General features: G+C 42.1%; 1 protein-coding gene across 1 annotated transcript in view; it reads left to right on the top strand.

The window, feature by feature from the left end:
- Window positions 1-1,163: 1,163 nt before the first annotated feature.
- ano10a (anoctamin 10a) overlaps window positions 1,164-14,062 on the top strand; it is a 50,619-nt gene continuing 37,720 nt past the window's right edge. Inside the window, exons 1-7 of the mRNA XM_007906393.2 lie at window positions 1,164-1,228; window positions 4,279-4,431; window positions 6,164-6,352; window positions 8,148-8,282; window positions 8,703-8,822; window positions 10,192-10,761; window positions 12,500-12,555. Of these exons, the coding sequence (XP_007904584.1) occupies window positions 4,293-4,431; window positions 6,164-6,352; window positions 8,148-8,282; window positions 8,703-8,822; window positions 10,192-10,761; window positions 12,500-12,555 (1,209 nt within the window). The 5' untranslated portion in view covers window positions 1,164-1,228; window positions 4,279-4,292. The remainder of the gene's footprint in view (window positions 1,229-4,278; window positions 4,432-6,163; window positions 6,353-8,147; window positions 8,283-8,702; window positions 8,823-10,191; window positions 10,762-12,499; window positions 12,556-14,062) is intronic.

The following is a 14,062-nucleotide window of genomic DNA, read 5'->3' as shown; positions in this document are numbered from 1 at the left end:
AGCTCCTCATTGTGTTGGCAATAATCACAGACACCACCACGGCCAACGCCTGACCTGACCCTCCCCGCACAGCGCCTGACCCTCCCCGCACAGCGCCTGACCCGCCCCGCACAGCGCCTGACCCGCCCCGCACAGCGCCTGGCCTGACCCGCCCCGCACAGCGCCTGACCCGCCCCGCACAGCGCCTGACCCTCCCCGCACAGTGCCTGACCCGCCCCGCACAGCGCCTGACCCGACCCGCCCAACACAGCGCCTGGCCTGACCCGCCCCGCACAGCGCCTGGCCTGACCCGCCCAACACAGCGCCTGACCTGACCCGCCCCACACAGCGCCTGACCTGACCCGCCCCGCACAGCGCCTGACCCGCCCCGCACAGCGCCTGACCCGCCCCGCACAGCGCCTGGCCTGACCCGCCCAACACAGCGCCTGGCCTGACCCGCCCCGCACAGCGCCTGACCTGCCCCGCACAGCGCCTGACCTGCCCCGCACAGCGCCTGACCCGCCCCGCACAGCGCCTGACCCTCCCCGCACAGCGCCTGACCCTCCCCGCACAGCGCCTGACCTAACCCGCCCAACACAGCGCCTGACCTGCCCCGCACAGCGCCTGGCCTGACCCGCACAGCGCCTGACCCGCCCAACACAGCGCCTGACCTGACCCGCCCCGCACAGCGCCTGACCTGCCCCGCACAGCGCCTGGCCTGACCCGCCCAACACAGCGCCTGACCTGACCCGCCCAACACAGCGCCTGGCCTGACCCGCCCAACACAGCGCCTAACCCGCCCAACACAGCGCCTAACCCGCCCAACACAGCGCCTAACCCGCCCAACACAGCGCCTAACCCGCCCAACACAGCGCCTAATCCGCCCAACACAGCGCCTAACCCGCCCAACACAGCGCCTAACCCGCCCAACACAGCGCCCAACCCGCCCAACACAGCGCCTAACCCGCCCAACACAGCGCCTAACCCGCCCAACACAGCGCCTAACCCGCCCAACACAGCGCCTAACCCGCCCAACACAGCGCCCAACCCGCCCAACACAGCGCCTAACCCGCCCAACACAGCGCCTAACCCGCCCAACACAGCGCCCAACCCGCCCAACACAGCGCCTAACCCGCCCAGGCCTGGCACCCCGCCCAGTGTGACGTGTTTCCGCTGTTGCCAAGGGCGGGGGAAGCCGGGAAGGAGAGGAGAGGAGAGAGTGATCTGTGCTGCCAACCCCTCAGCCCAGGTATGTCACTCACTCACTCACTCACACAGCACAACATGGCAGCTTTCACACACAAACCAAACCGACCTGGTTATATCTGGATGGCAGAGCGACAGTCACTGACAGTGGGAATCACTGACTGACAGTGGGAATCACTGACTGACAGTGGGAATCACTGACTGACAGTGGGAATCACTGACTGACAGTGGGAATCACTGACTGACAGTGGGAATCACTGACTGACAGTGGGAATCACTGACTGACAGTGGGAATGACTGACAGTGGGAGTGGAGACTGACTGACTGACAGTGGGAATCATCTGACGGTCAGAATGGTTCTGTCGAAGGGTCGTAGACCCGAAACGTTGACTCACTTGCCTTTCTCTGTAGATGCTGCCCTGACCTGCTGAGTGTTCCCAGCAACTTCTGATTTTGTTTTGGATTTCCAGCATCTGCAGTATTTTGTGTTTGGTTTTGCCTTGACATCTCTTCTGCTGCACTTTTAGTCAATTTTCTTCCCTTCCCCGGGCTAGGGTTTCCAATCAGCTCTTTGAGTTGCCCTCTTGATGTGCAAGGTGCTGTATAAATGCAAATCATGTGGTAGTGACTGTGTATTTGTAGGTGAACAAATACAATGCCTGGTATCGACATAAACCAGGTCTGTAATTGACATTTTCCAATATCTGTTTGTCAGCCATGAATTCTTGGAGCAATTTGGTATCCTGCTTGGATTTCACGTTGCTCAATTTATCCTTTTTATGAACCTTCTTATCCCTAATATTTTAATTACTGGTGTAAAAAATTCTGGATCTCTTCCCTGAGGTAATAATTCCTTCAAAATAATAATTGGTCACTCAAACTATGATTGTGGGGACACTGCTGAGCGCAATTGGCTGCTGCGTTTTGCCCACAAAATACACAGTCGCTACACTTTACAATTTATTTTGTGAAGTGCTTTGAGACATCTTGAAGACATGATAAGGCACTATATCAAATACAAGAATTATATATATATATACATTATATAAAAAGTCACTCTTCCATTTACACTTTCTATTCCTGTGGTGCAATATACATTACTAATTCAACCCTAAAATATTAAGGAATAGGAATCAAAGGCTAGGCTAAATAACCATACTATAAAAAAATAAAAAAACACATACGGAAACCCATCATCATGTTTAAGAGTATCCAAATTAAACTGAGAATTCTAGGCATCCCACCTACATGTGGAAATTCAAGAGATAGATTGTTGGAAGCGGGGTCTCTTGGAGCTGAATTAACTGAATTGAATTGAACTGAATTGAGCTGAATTGGCAGGGAGTCATCCCACTCAGCTCCTGTTAACCCTGCAAGTGGGGAAGCTTGCCAGACAGCGATATCAATGGCAAGCTGGTTAGACTCCAGCAGTAGCCCAACAACAACAACAACAAATTACATTCGTATAGCGCCTTTCATGTCAGGAGGAAGTCCGCACACTTCGGGGTCCCCAAGCTTTGGCTCTTGCCAACCTGTGCCTAATACATTCCAATATAACTCATGTATATATTCATCAAAGACTTTAGTCAACATACATATATATATAGAGGGTGACCACAATGTTGTGATATAATAATAATAATACTTGCATTTGATATAGCGCCTTATCACGTCTTCGCGACATCAAAGCGTTTGACAGAATATGCTGTAAAGTGAATTGACTATATTTTGTGGGTGAAACGTGGCAGCCAACTGTGCACAGCAGTGTCCCACAAACAGTCGGGAATTGAGTGACCAATTTATTATTAGTAGTTTTTTTTGAAGGAATTATTACTCCCGGAAAAGCAATCCGCAAATCGACTAAGAGTCGGGTTCCTGCTTACTGCTGGGTAAACAGAGGCGTGTGGACTAAGGAAACTTGCCCAACGTTTTGCCCTGCTGGGAATCGAACCAAAGTCTCTCACTTGCAAGGCAAGCTCTTTAACAACTGAGCTACAGGATAATAGGGACATCTACCCTATTATCTAAAAAAAATCATTTGTTTTAAGACTTATTAGACATTGTAATGACATCATGACTTTTGATTGATTGCAATTATCAACTGGTTTAGCCAATTTATGGAGTTTCAGGCAATTTTGAGTTTAAAATTCTGACGTCTCAAACTTGCACAATTGCATTAACGGCCAGTACTGGATGTTATTTTTAAAGTGTCTTTGAATATAACAGTTCATTGTGTTTGTATTTGTTAATATTCATAAAGAAATTCAAATATGATCAGGTGGAATTGAACAGAAATGAATAAATGTTTTTTACTAAACATCTTGAAAGGTAATTTCAGATGGTTGTATGTTAAGCAACAGTTGGGAATCTGTTGTGAATAACGAATTATCAGAACTTTTTGCAGTTTGAACAGCAAGTAGGGTCCTCCCTTTTAAATGTCTTTTCATTAAGATTATCCTTAATTTGGGAGATTGTGATAGTCGGGCTCAAGGGAGAGGCGAGATCACTTCATTCTTTTCTTCTTCATCCTGATATCCTGTACATAGTGCTGGGATAAGTATACTTATGAGATGAAAAATGTTCTTTTATAAACAGCTAAGCCTCCAGACACCATAGCCCTACCCTTTGGAACTTGTAATTTGTGCCTTCAAAATCAATTGGGTTTATGATGTACTTTTTTACATTTTATGGCGGGGGGGAGTGGCAATGTAAGATGACATCCATTATGTTGCGGTCATCAAAATATCTCAACCGATGATTGTGCCTTAATGATTTGTTTTTCTGCATCCACCCAGACCTTCTTCAGTATTCCATAGGCCCATTTAGTGACCACCCCAAAACTGCTGAAATGTTTTCAGTAGAAAATAATGGAGTGCAAATAACAGTCAAATCTGTTTTTGAACTCTGGTATTCACTTTCTGGAGGGTAAAGTGTAGATAGGGAGTGAACAAGATTTGACTAAGTGGCTTATGTGGAGTGAAAGGCCAATGTAGACCTCATGGGCTGAATGATATGTTTCTGTGTTTAATATACTATAAATGCTACAAGTTCATTCCTCCTTCAGTAATGCCATTATCTTTTTATCTGTTTCAGAGAGTGGTGTAACAATGAATAGAAAGGGGTCTGTGTCTCAAGAAGCTGAGTTTACTTTTACACCACTGGTGGTTCTAGAGCTTGCCAAAGACACTCATAAAGACACCAAGGAATGGCTTATTCAAAGAATCACAGACAAAAAGAATGTGGGCGGTGAGTGTGATGCTTTACTATTACACTTTGTGTCCACTAAGGAAGTTAATTCTCAATATTACTGGCAAAATCTTTAATTGTTAACACTCCTGTTCTTAACATGGGATAGTTATTAGTGTTGGTAATACATCAAAAGAACTACTGTAGTGTCAGAAAGAAAGAGGATGCAGAGGAGAAAGCAGGGTGGGTGGTTAGATGATCCTGCTACCAAGAAGGATGCCTATAACATTGGAATGGATGAACATAGAATGGAACATGCATCTTAATAGTGCCTAATGTCAACCTCTCAAAGCATTTCCCAGATATGGCTGTCGAGTGTAGTGACTTTGTGGGCAAACGCAGCATCCAATTACACCAGCAAGATCCCACAAACAGCCATGAAGTGAACGACCAATTTGTTTTATCTGGGGGGTTGTTTACCGGGTCACTTGGAGTGACAGGGAGGACATTGAGGTGGATTATATCAGCAGTTTCAATAAGAAATTTAGATATTGATCTGGTGATTAATTTGACATTTACAAGAGTTGTATTCAGTGGTACCTTTATTTAAAAAAATTGCCAGAAGGCACCCAATGGTTATTTCCAGTCTTATAAATATTTGAATATCTACATTTGGATGTTGTTTCAGTTCCTCAATTGGACTGTTTTTTGTAATGTTAATTAGAGGCCTAACAAATAAGTCCTACATGGATTTACATAGATTGTGCAAGACAGAAATGGGCCATTCGGTCCAACCAGTCTGTGCTGGTGTTCATGTTCCAGTGAGTCTCCACACTCTCCTTACCTCCCATACCTTTTTATTCCCTTCTCTCTCATAGCTTCCTTTTAAATGCATCAACACTATCTGCTTCAACCACGGCTCCAGGCAGCGAGTTCCACAGTCTTGCTACCCTCTTCCTAAATTCTCTTTTAGATCCTTCTTAAACAGTGCATTCCAAAGTATCCCGCTCTAGTAGGAATAGTCATGAGATTTAAATTATTGAATTAAATTATTGAAATATTCTGAGCCTACAGTTTGAATGGGTAATTTACCCTTGCTGTTTCAAAAAATATAAATGGCGTATAGCATCAATACTATATCGCATCTCTACCAGCTCACCTACTTTGATGAAACTGGAAACCATCAACATGTAAAATATATTATACTGCCCTCGTTGCCGGTCTCCCCAGCTGCACCATACACAGGATCCAGCTGATCCAAAACTCCGCCACTCGCATACTCAACTGTACTAAATGTCGTACTGCCATCACACTAGTACTAGCCAGAGTCCATTGGCTCCTTATCACCAAATGGATTGATGTCAAGATCCTCACACTCGTTTTCAAATCCCTTCATACCCTGGCACCTCCCTACCTCTCCGACCTGCTTACCCCCAACCCACAACCCTCTGCCTCCGCTCGACTGGCTTCGGCCTTCTGCATATCCCTCATGCCCTCCACTGGAACACTCTTCCTCTGTCCCTCCGCCTTGTCCCTTCCTAACCCATCTTCAGGTCGCGCCTGAAAACCTTCCTATTCAACTGTGCCCCTGGCTCGGTGTGGTGCTCCGACACTGTCAAACGCTCTGGGACACTGCTCGGCGTGAGGGGTGCTATATAAATGCAAGTTGTTGTTGTCGTAAAGTTAGTCAAAATCACCTGACATCTTATTTGCAGTGATGACAGTAATGGTGGTTTGTCTATTTGAGCTATCTAACTACAGTACCAAAAATGTTTATGTATCCTTGTTAAAGGTGCTCAATTGTATATCAAACCACTCGAAATGGATGATGGTCTTAAAACCCACAACATGTATATTATTGGAGCATCATGGAGAAGGCTATTGCTGGGAGCCGAAGCTGTATGTTTAGTGAAGGAGTATCAAGATGGCTCAATGAGAGCTTTTACTTACCTAAACAAAGAACAATACAAAGAATTTACAGGTAAGTTTACTAGAATTTGTTCCATTTAGTTGTTTAAGTTTACTAGAGCTTGTAGTTCAAATGTTTCAAAGGATAATTATGTACTTTCATAGTAATGAATATTAAAGCATGCACAATATTTTACATCCAGCCAATGTTATTGACCTTTCACTTCTTAATGATAAAACCCTACACTGTAATATTTTAAAGCAATGGCATTACAGGAAAGTCATTTTCAAGCGTTAATTGTTGAAATGAGTTAATGATTTTTTGAAAAATTGATCAATTGAATTATGAAGACTTTAAAAAAAACATTGAATTCAAGATATGAATTCTTCTGGTAAACAAACTTATTAGGCTCAAATAATGTGAGGTAAGGGAAAGTTGAGTGATTGAGAGTCCAGATATAAGGCTTGAAAGACAGTTGTTGTTGGAAAAGACGATGAGATCTGCACTCCCTTCGTGAGGCATCGTGAGCATCCATGCAGGTTATAATAGTAATAATCCTTGCATTTGATATAGCGCTTTTCACGTCGGGAGGACGTCCCAAAGCGCTTCACAGAACACACTGTAAAGTGAATTGACTGTATATTTGTGGGCGAACGCGGCAGCCAATTGCGCACAGCAATGTCCCACAAACAGTCGTAGATTGAAAATGACCAATTTATTATTGTTTTTGGTTTTGGAGGGATTATTATTAGGCTCTGTGTGGAGTAAGGAAATTTGCCCAAGGTTTCGCTCTGCCTGGAATTGAACTCAGGTCTCTCACTTGCAAAGCGAGTGCTCTAACCACTGAGCTACAGGACTCCAATGGGATGATGGGATCGGAAGGCTCCGCATTGACCTACAATAGGAGCCAAGAAGGAGAACATTTGTTTTGTTGATATTCTACTGAAGAAACTGAGAGCTCATCCAGGACTTGATGTCCGTCAGTAATGAACAGTGTTTCTGGAGTCTCTAGTGTTTCTGGATCTAGGGTAGATGGAGAGAACGAAAGGGAAGGCGGGGGCAGGTCATTTGCAAACATGTGGAAATGAAACCCATGTCTGCAGCTAATGTCACCAAGTGGGGGCATATTGATTGTAAGTGAAGAGGATGAAGAATAGAGCCCTGAGCAACATAGCACATGACTGAGTGAGAGTAGAAACATTATTAGAAAAGATGAAGTGAATGCACTGGGATAGGTAGGAGTGAAACCAGGGCAAGACGGAACTGAGAAGGTGAAGCAGTGAGAAGAGATGGTGGAGTAAGATGGAGACGTTGATTGTGTCTTAAGTGACAGAGAGGTCAAGAAGGCAGAAAGGTCTGATTGCAGATGGAGAGAATTGCTTGGTCACCTTGACCTGGGCAGTCTCAGTGTTGTGGCGGAGCAGAAACCGGACTGTAGGGGTTCAAGGAGGGAGTGCTGGGAGGAGAAGAAAAAGGGAAGTGCCTTGGAGAGGAAGGGTTGGTTGGAGCTGGGTTGAATTATTGCCTGTAACTTATTCCCAGCTACTACTCTACATGTGTTATAACACTTTATCAGTTCTTTTCTTTCAAGAAATTCTTCTTCACATTTTTTTTGGTGTCGAAATAACTAAAGACAAAATATTAGATCTGCTGACTTTTTGCCCTATAAATATACAACAACAACAACAAGATTCCATTTATTGAGCGCCTTTCACGTCGGGAGGACGTCCCAAGGCGCCGAATATAGAATATAGAAATGGACTAATGAGTTTCAGAGCATAGAAAATGCTGAATGTGTTACTTTGACATGATCATGATATGTGGTAACTATTATTAACATAATGAACTATCTTGCTTTGGTTTTTAGATGACAATGAAGATTTTCTGACAATGGCAGAGTGTCAGTATATCATCAAACGTGAATTAGAAAATCTTAGAGCAATAGACGAAACAATGATCCCAGGATATGCACAAGCAAAGCTTTATCCTGGAAAATCGATCTGTAAGTTATAAATTGTCTTTAGTGTAAGATTAAAAGAGCAGGAATAATGAAAAGTTAGTAGAGTGATTGCTAGTATGGCCACCAGAAAGGAGAGATAATGTAGTTGATTTGTGAGTTTACACAGAGTACCTCCTATCTCATTTCCATGAATCTGCAATAAATTAACAGGGCCACTGTCATAGATGAACCTGTAAAATTATCACTGAATCATTTAACATTGATTACATGATTATTTGTCCCCAAATAAAGGATTTTAATTAGAGGTGGAAAATCCCGAATGTAGTAACTTGATGTGCATATATACTAGGATCTAATAGCAAGACAAATTTTACTTTCTAGTTTTCAGATACTATAAATATTCCTATGACTTACTAAATAATAGATGCAAGTTGTTGATAAAAGCAATTTCTTTCATTTTAGTCCGACGGTTGCAGACCAGTGGAATTCTAATCCAGTACTTCCCCTTGCACAATAGAGGAGAACTGAAAAAGCTCACCTTAAACTGGTATGGTCGGATAAAACCTGCCTTTTTACCTATTGGTAAGTTAAACCCTGTGTTTTTCAATGCAATTAAAAGCTGTTCAGGAGTGGGAATAGGAACCAACCAGTCACACTGCCAATTACTTCCTTCTCCATACATGTACAGATCCACGTACAACTTACTAGTTGCTCCTTAATATCTTGCCAGTTCTGTATATTCCAACTATATAGGCCAATCTGTCGAGCAGAGGAACTAGCTTCACTAATGTTTTAGGAAAAAAAAGTGGTATTTGTAACTAAAATGTGATTCCAATAATTTTTGAAGTGTGGCAAAATCTAGGAGGTAGTAATTTAAACTTGCTCCAATATGAATTAATCAGTTACTGTTCTTGGTGGTTATACTATTCTAATCTGGTAAGGAAGGTTCCAAGATGATGCACTGTCTGCAGGACTAGAAATATTCACATAGACATTAGCAGCATCAACAAGGTTCAGTTGAGGTGTTTAGGAAAGATAGATACTTGAAAAGCAAGGGGGTATTAATGTAAATGGAGCAGGAAAATAGCATTACAAATGTAGAGTTGCAATGTTCAAGGCTTGCAAAGAATGTACAGCATGGAAACAGGGCACTCAGCTCAACAATGTGTGTTTATACTCCACATGAGTCTCCACCCAATCTTTATTCCCTCCCATACCCTTCTATTCCCCTCTTCTCTCATGCAAAGGACTAGCTTCCTCTTAAATGTATCTATAATACCTGATTCAACCACCTCTTCAGGGAGTCGGTTCCACAATCTCACTGACCTCTGAGTTCCTCATAAATTCTCTTTTAGATCCCCTGGTTGCTCGATATCAAATCTTTTGACAATTTTAAACACTTTTATTAGGTCCTTCTTTAAACATTTAATCTCTAGCAATAAAGGCCTAACCTATCCAGTCTATTCTGATAGCTGTAATGTTCCAGCTCTGGTATTAACCTCGTAGACTTACGCTGTACTCTTATCATTGCTATATCCTTCTTGTGTGAGATAAGAATTGGACACAATACCCAAATGTGGTCTTACGAAGGTTTTGTATAAATTCAACATCACCTCCTCACTTTTATAATCTATCTCTCTGGACATAAGTCCAAAAACGTTATCAGCCTTTTTATAGCCTTATCTACCTGTGTAACCGAATAAAACCAAATGGATTCAATGGCTACCTCCAGTTCCTATATTACTATGAATATTTTGACAGCATAGAGCAAGTAGTAGCAATTTTGTATCTGTAGGAATGCATTAAGATTGGAAAATTACTTCATTTATCACCTTAAGTACAAGCTATGGTCTCTATTAGCAGTTTTTAAAAAACTTATATGATAAAATTGTGATATATCTGCATTTTAATTATTTTTCTACCATAAATTTTATTCTTTTTTTTCTCACAGATAGCATCCAGCACTACTTTGGAGATTCAATTGGATTGTACTTTGCTTTTCTCGAGTACTTAACAGTTGCTTTATTTCCCATCGCCTTAATTGGCATGCCTTACTATTTATTTACCTGGGAAGATTATGACAAATATGTACTGTTTGCTTCTTTCAACCTCATATGGTCGACCATCGTTCTTGAATTTTGGAAGCGTGGCTGTGCCAAACTGTCATATAAATGGGGAACGCTAGTAAAGAAGAGGAAATTTGAAGAACCACGACCTGGCTTTCATGGAAAGTTGGGAATAAATCCAGCGACTGGCAGAAAAGAGCCCACGTATCCTACTTATAAGAGACAGCTTCGTATCTACTTTGTTTCCGTACCATTTGTTTGCTTATGTCTCTACTTTTCATTGCATGTTATGATGATCTACTTTCGTATGGAGAACTGGGCTCTGGCCTTTCATCAAGAGGAACAAACGAGCATCAGTGCTTTCATGCTCTATGGCCCCAGTATATTGTATGCTGTTGTTATTGAGATTATGAATCGTATCTACAGATATGTTGCAGAATATTTAACTTCATGGGGTAAGTACAAGCCAGATGTGAAATCTTACTTAGAGTTTACGGCTACTTTTTTTATTCTCCAACATATGAGTGTTTTCTAAATGGACATTTAGAAATTCCTGTGTCTCTATCATACCCATGTGATAGTCCAATAATGATTTTATATGAAGGGTAGCTCCTCTGCATTCCGAGAGAGTGGGGGAACGGTACTGATAGTTTGGTCACTGATGGAGGGAAGCAACAAGCTAGAATTGGATGAGTGAAGAATGTAGGGAAGAGGATAGGGCTGCAAATACAAAGGTAGAGAATCAGCAAACTGAGCTCAATTTCCTGCAACTAAATATAGACAAGAAGGAAGCAATCCTCCTGTCAACGTCTCCTCACCAGTGAGCAACCTTGGCTTTGGTTCGTTCCGTTACCCACATTCTTGCCTGCAACTGTGCAAGTCCATCACTCCAGGTGTCATTCTCTCTCATGGGAACGATTTCAAGATCCTCAACAACAACAACAACAATATTACATTTGTATAGCACCTTTCACATCGGGAGGATGTCCCAAGGCGCTGGACAGAGTACAGCATTTCAGACCAAGCTGGGTCTTCTTTAAATCCCTTCATGCCTTAGTAATTCAATATCTCTGAGCTTCTCTTACCCAGCTGCTCTGTTCCACTTGCTGCACATCCTCTGCCTTCATCAGCGATGGAGCTTTCAGATTTTAAGACCCTAACCTGGAACTCCCTCTATACTCCTCCATTTCAACTCTATCTGTCACCTTAAAATTTACCACTTCATCCTGCTTATTTTCCTCTTAGTTCTGAATTAAGAGTTTAGATTTCACTGCCGCTGATGAAAGAATGTTACGTTGAAGGGCCTAAGTTTCTATTCGAGGGACTCTCATTTTCCATAACTTATATGATTTTTGTCCTGGGCATAGTCGGCAAAGTGTTCCCAGTTAGCTAATGATACCAAATTAGTTGGCATGGCAAATTGAAGAGGAAAGCAGAAGATTAAAGGAACACAAATAGCAGGTTAGAGGAGTTGACAGAGTGGGAAGATGATATAATAATCCTTGCATTTGATATAGAGCCTTATCGCATTGTTGAGATAACTTAAAGTGCTTATTGATTGTATTTTGTGGGCAAAGCCTGGCCAGTTTGTGCACAGAGAAGTCCACAAACAGCCACGGAATGAGTGACCAGTTTTATTTGGGGGATTGTTGGCTGAACACCAGGAGAAACTCCCTTCTCTTTTCGAAGTATCATGGGATCTTTAACATCCGCCTGAACAGGCAGATGGACCTTGGTTTAACATCTAATCCGAATGATGGTACATCTGACAGTGCAGCTTTTCTGAGACATTTTGTGCATCAGACTTGCTGTGAGTCCGCAGTGTGTTGGGGCAATGTTGAATTGTCAGAGGTGTTATCCTGTAGGTGTGGTGTTGTGTGTTTGAAGGACCTATCGGGAGTGTGTTGGAGCCATGACCTAAATATATGAAGTATAATTAACTCCAATGCTAATAGTTCACCTGGAAGATCAATTGGATTTTGATTTGTAGATGTGTCCTGAAGGCTGAATTCCACAATGCTAGGGTGGTCTAGCTGGAGAATCTTACCATTGCTTGGTGCTGGTGAAAGGATTATTTAGTATTGAAATAAGAAAAAATCAATTTTCTCTTTAGAAAGAAATGTACATTTTTTTTAAGAATTTGTTTACAATTTGACTTTTAGTCATTAATTCTTGTACATTTTTGTGTTCCAGAAAACCACAGACTTGAGTCTTCTCATCAGAATCATTTAGTCCTTAAAGTGTTGGTGGTAAGTCTATTTATCTAACGTTTGACTCCATTGTCTCCAAAATACTCCATGGTGAAAGTCTGAGAACATGGTCAGCGAAGGAAGATTGGTATATTCTAGGTGTTGTGTATTGCATTTGTCAGAATGAATGTTGTGTAATTTACAAGGATGCAGTTTTTGAAGCGGTAACAGTCCTTTTTCGAAAATCTATAGCAATCCAGTTCTAGGTGTTCAATGTGCAAAGGATGGGATTCTACTCAAAGAATGAAGATAGCTCTTTTTTTCCTTATCTGTCCTTCTGTTTGGGTTTGGAGAGAGTTGCACTTGTTAACTGAAAACACCAAATTGGGTGACATCAGACAAACAAAGCAGCTTTGCTGACATGTTTGAGGTAATTTATCAGGACTCTAGGACCTCTGATTACTATAAATTGTAGTTTTGCAATAGAGTGGAAATATTTTTCTAACTGTAAAAGATTTTTGAGGAGTGGAATATGTTGTAGCCTAATGTAACAGATTTAAATAACGCACTCTGATTCACTGACAGTTATAATTGGTAAAGATGTTCTTCAACCCTTGAAAGTATTATGTACTCACAGCTCACTTAAGCAGACCATATCTTCCATGAGCTTGAAGTGCACATTCTTTCAGGTGACACGACTTCCTTAGTAGCAATGCCCTTACTGTGGCTTAACAAACCAACTCTTATTAATAAATGTAGTAGTGTTTCAACAGCTCGCTTTCTTTCTGCAAATGGCAAATATTTTAGTGATGGACAGTAGCCAATTGAATCAAAAATAATGTAACTTAACAGAGGTAGATTTAAATTATATAGCTAGGACAGATAATACAAAAAACACAAATTCATTGTAAAACTATTAGCACTACTGTGGTAGTTCTGAAAGTGGAAGCATCCTTACTATTCCAGGCACTTTACAGTCATACAATAAGCAGTTTAAAAATAGCATGCCAAGCCTACTTTAAAATTCTTGCAGCTAATAAATTACAACAACTTGCATTTGTATAGTGCCCTTCACGCAGGGAAGAATCTCAGAGCTCTTAAAAGTGGCAGATCCTGATGCTCTCAGCGTAGGGGAGGGAGGAGGTGACCGTAATCACAGTTGAAGAGGAAGGTCTTCACTCATAATCTAAGAAGGAAAGGAGAGGGCAAGGCAGAGGGATTGGGGGAGGGATTGGGGCAGAGAACGCCAAAGCATCGGGGTATAGTGGCTGAAAGTGTGGCTGCAGATGGAGCAGAGGACAAGCAGGCGGCCAGAGGCAGCCGAGTCGAGGCAGTGAGGAATGGGGAGAAAGAAGCAGGTCAGAAAGGTAGGGAGGTGCTAAGGTGCGAAGGGATTTATAGATGAGTGAGAGGATCTTGAAATCGATTTTTAAAAAAAATGTGTATGAAATTCTTAAAATTAGCATGTTTAATTAAACATATTAATGAAAACACTGAATCATCTTCAATATTAATTGGCAATTTGATGTTATTTTTCTCATTCATTTGTAGCCCTTGTTTCCAACTT

Source organism: Callorhinchus milii, unplaced genomic scaffold (genome assembly GCF_018977255.1).
Source record: "Callorhinchus milii isolate IMCB2004 unplaced genomic scaffold, IMCB_Cmil_1.0 Scaffold2, whole genome shotgun sequence".
Lineage (NCBI taxonomy): Eukaryota > Metazoa > Chordata > Chondrichthyes > Chimaeriformes > Callorhinchidae > Callorhinchus > Callorhinchus milii.
The sequence above is the reverse complement of the archived record's forward strand: the minus strand, read 5'-3'. Positions and strand labels throughout refer to the sequence as shown.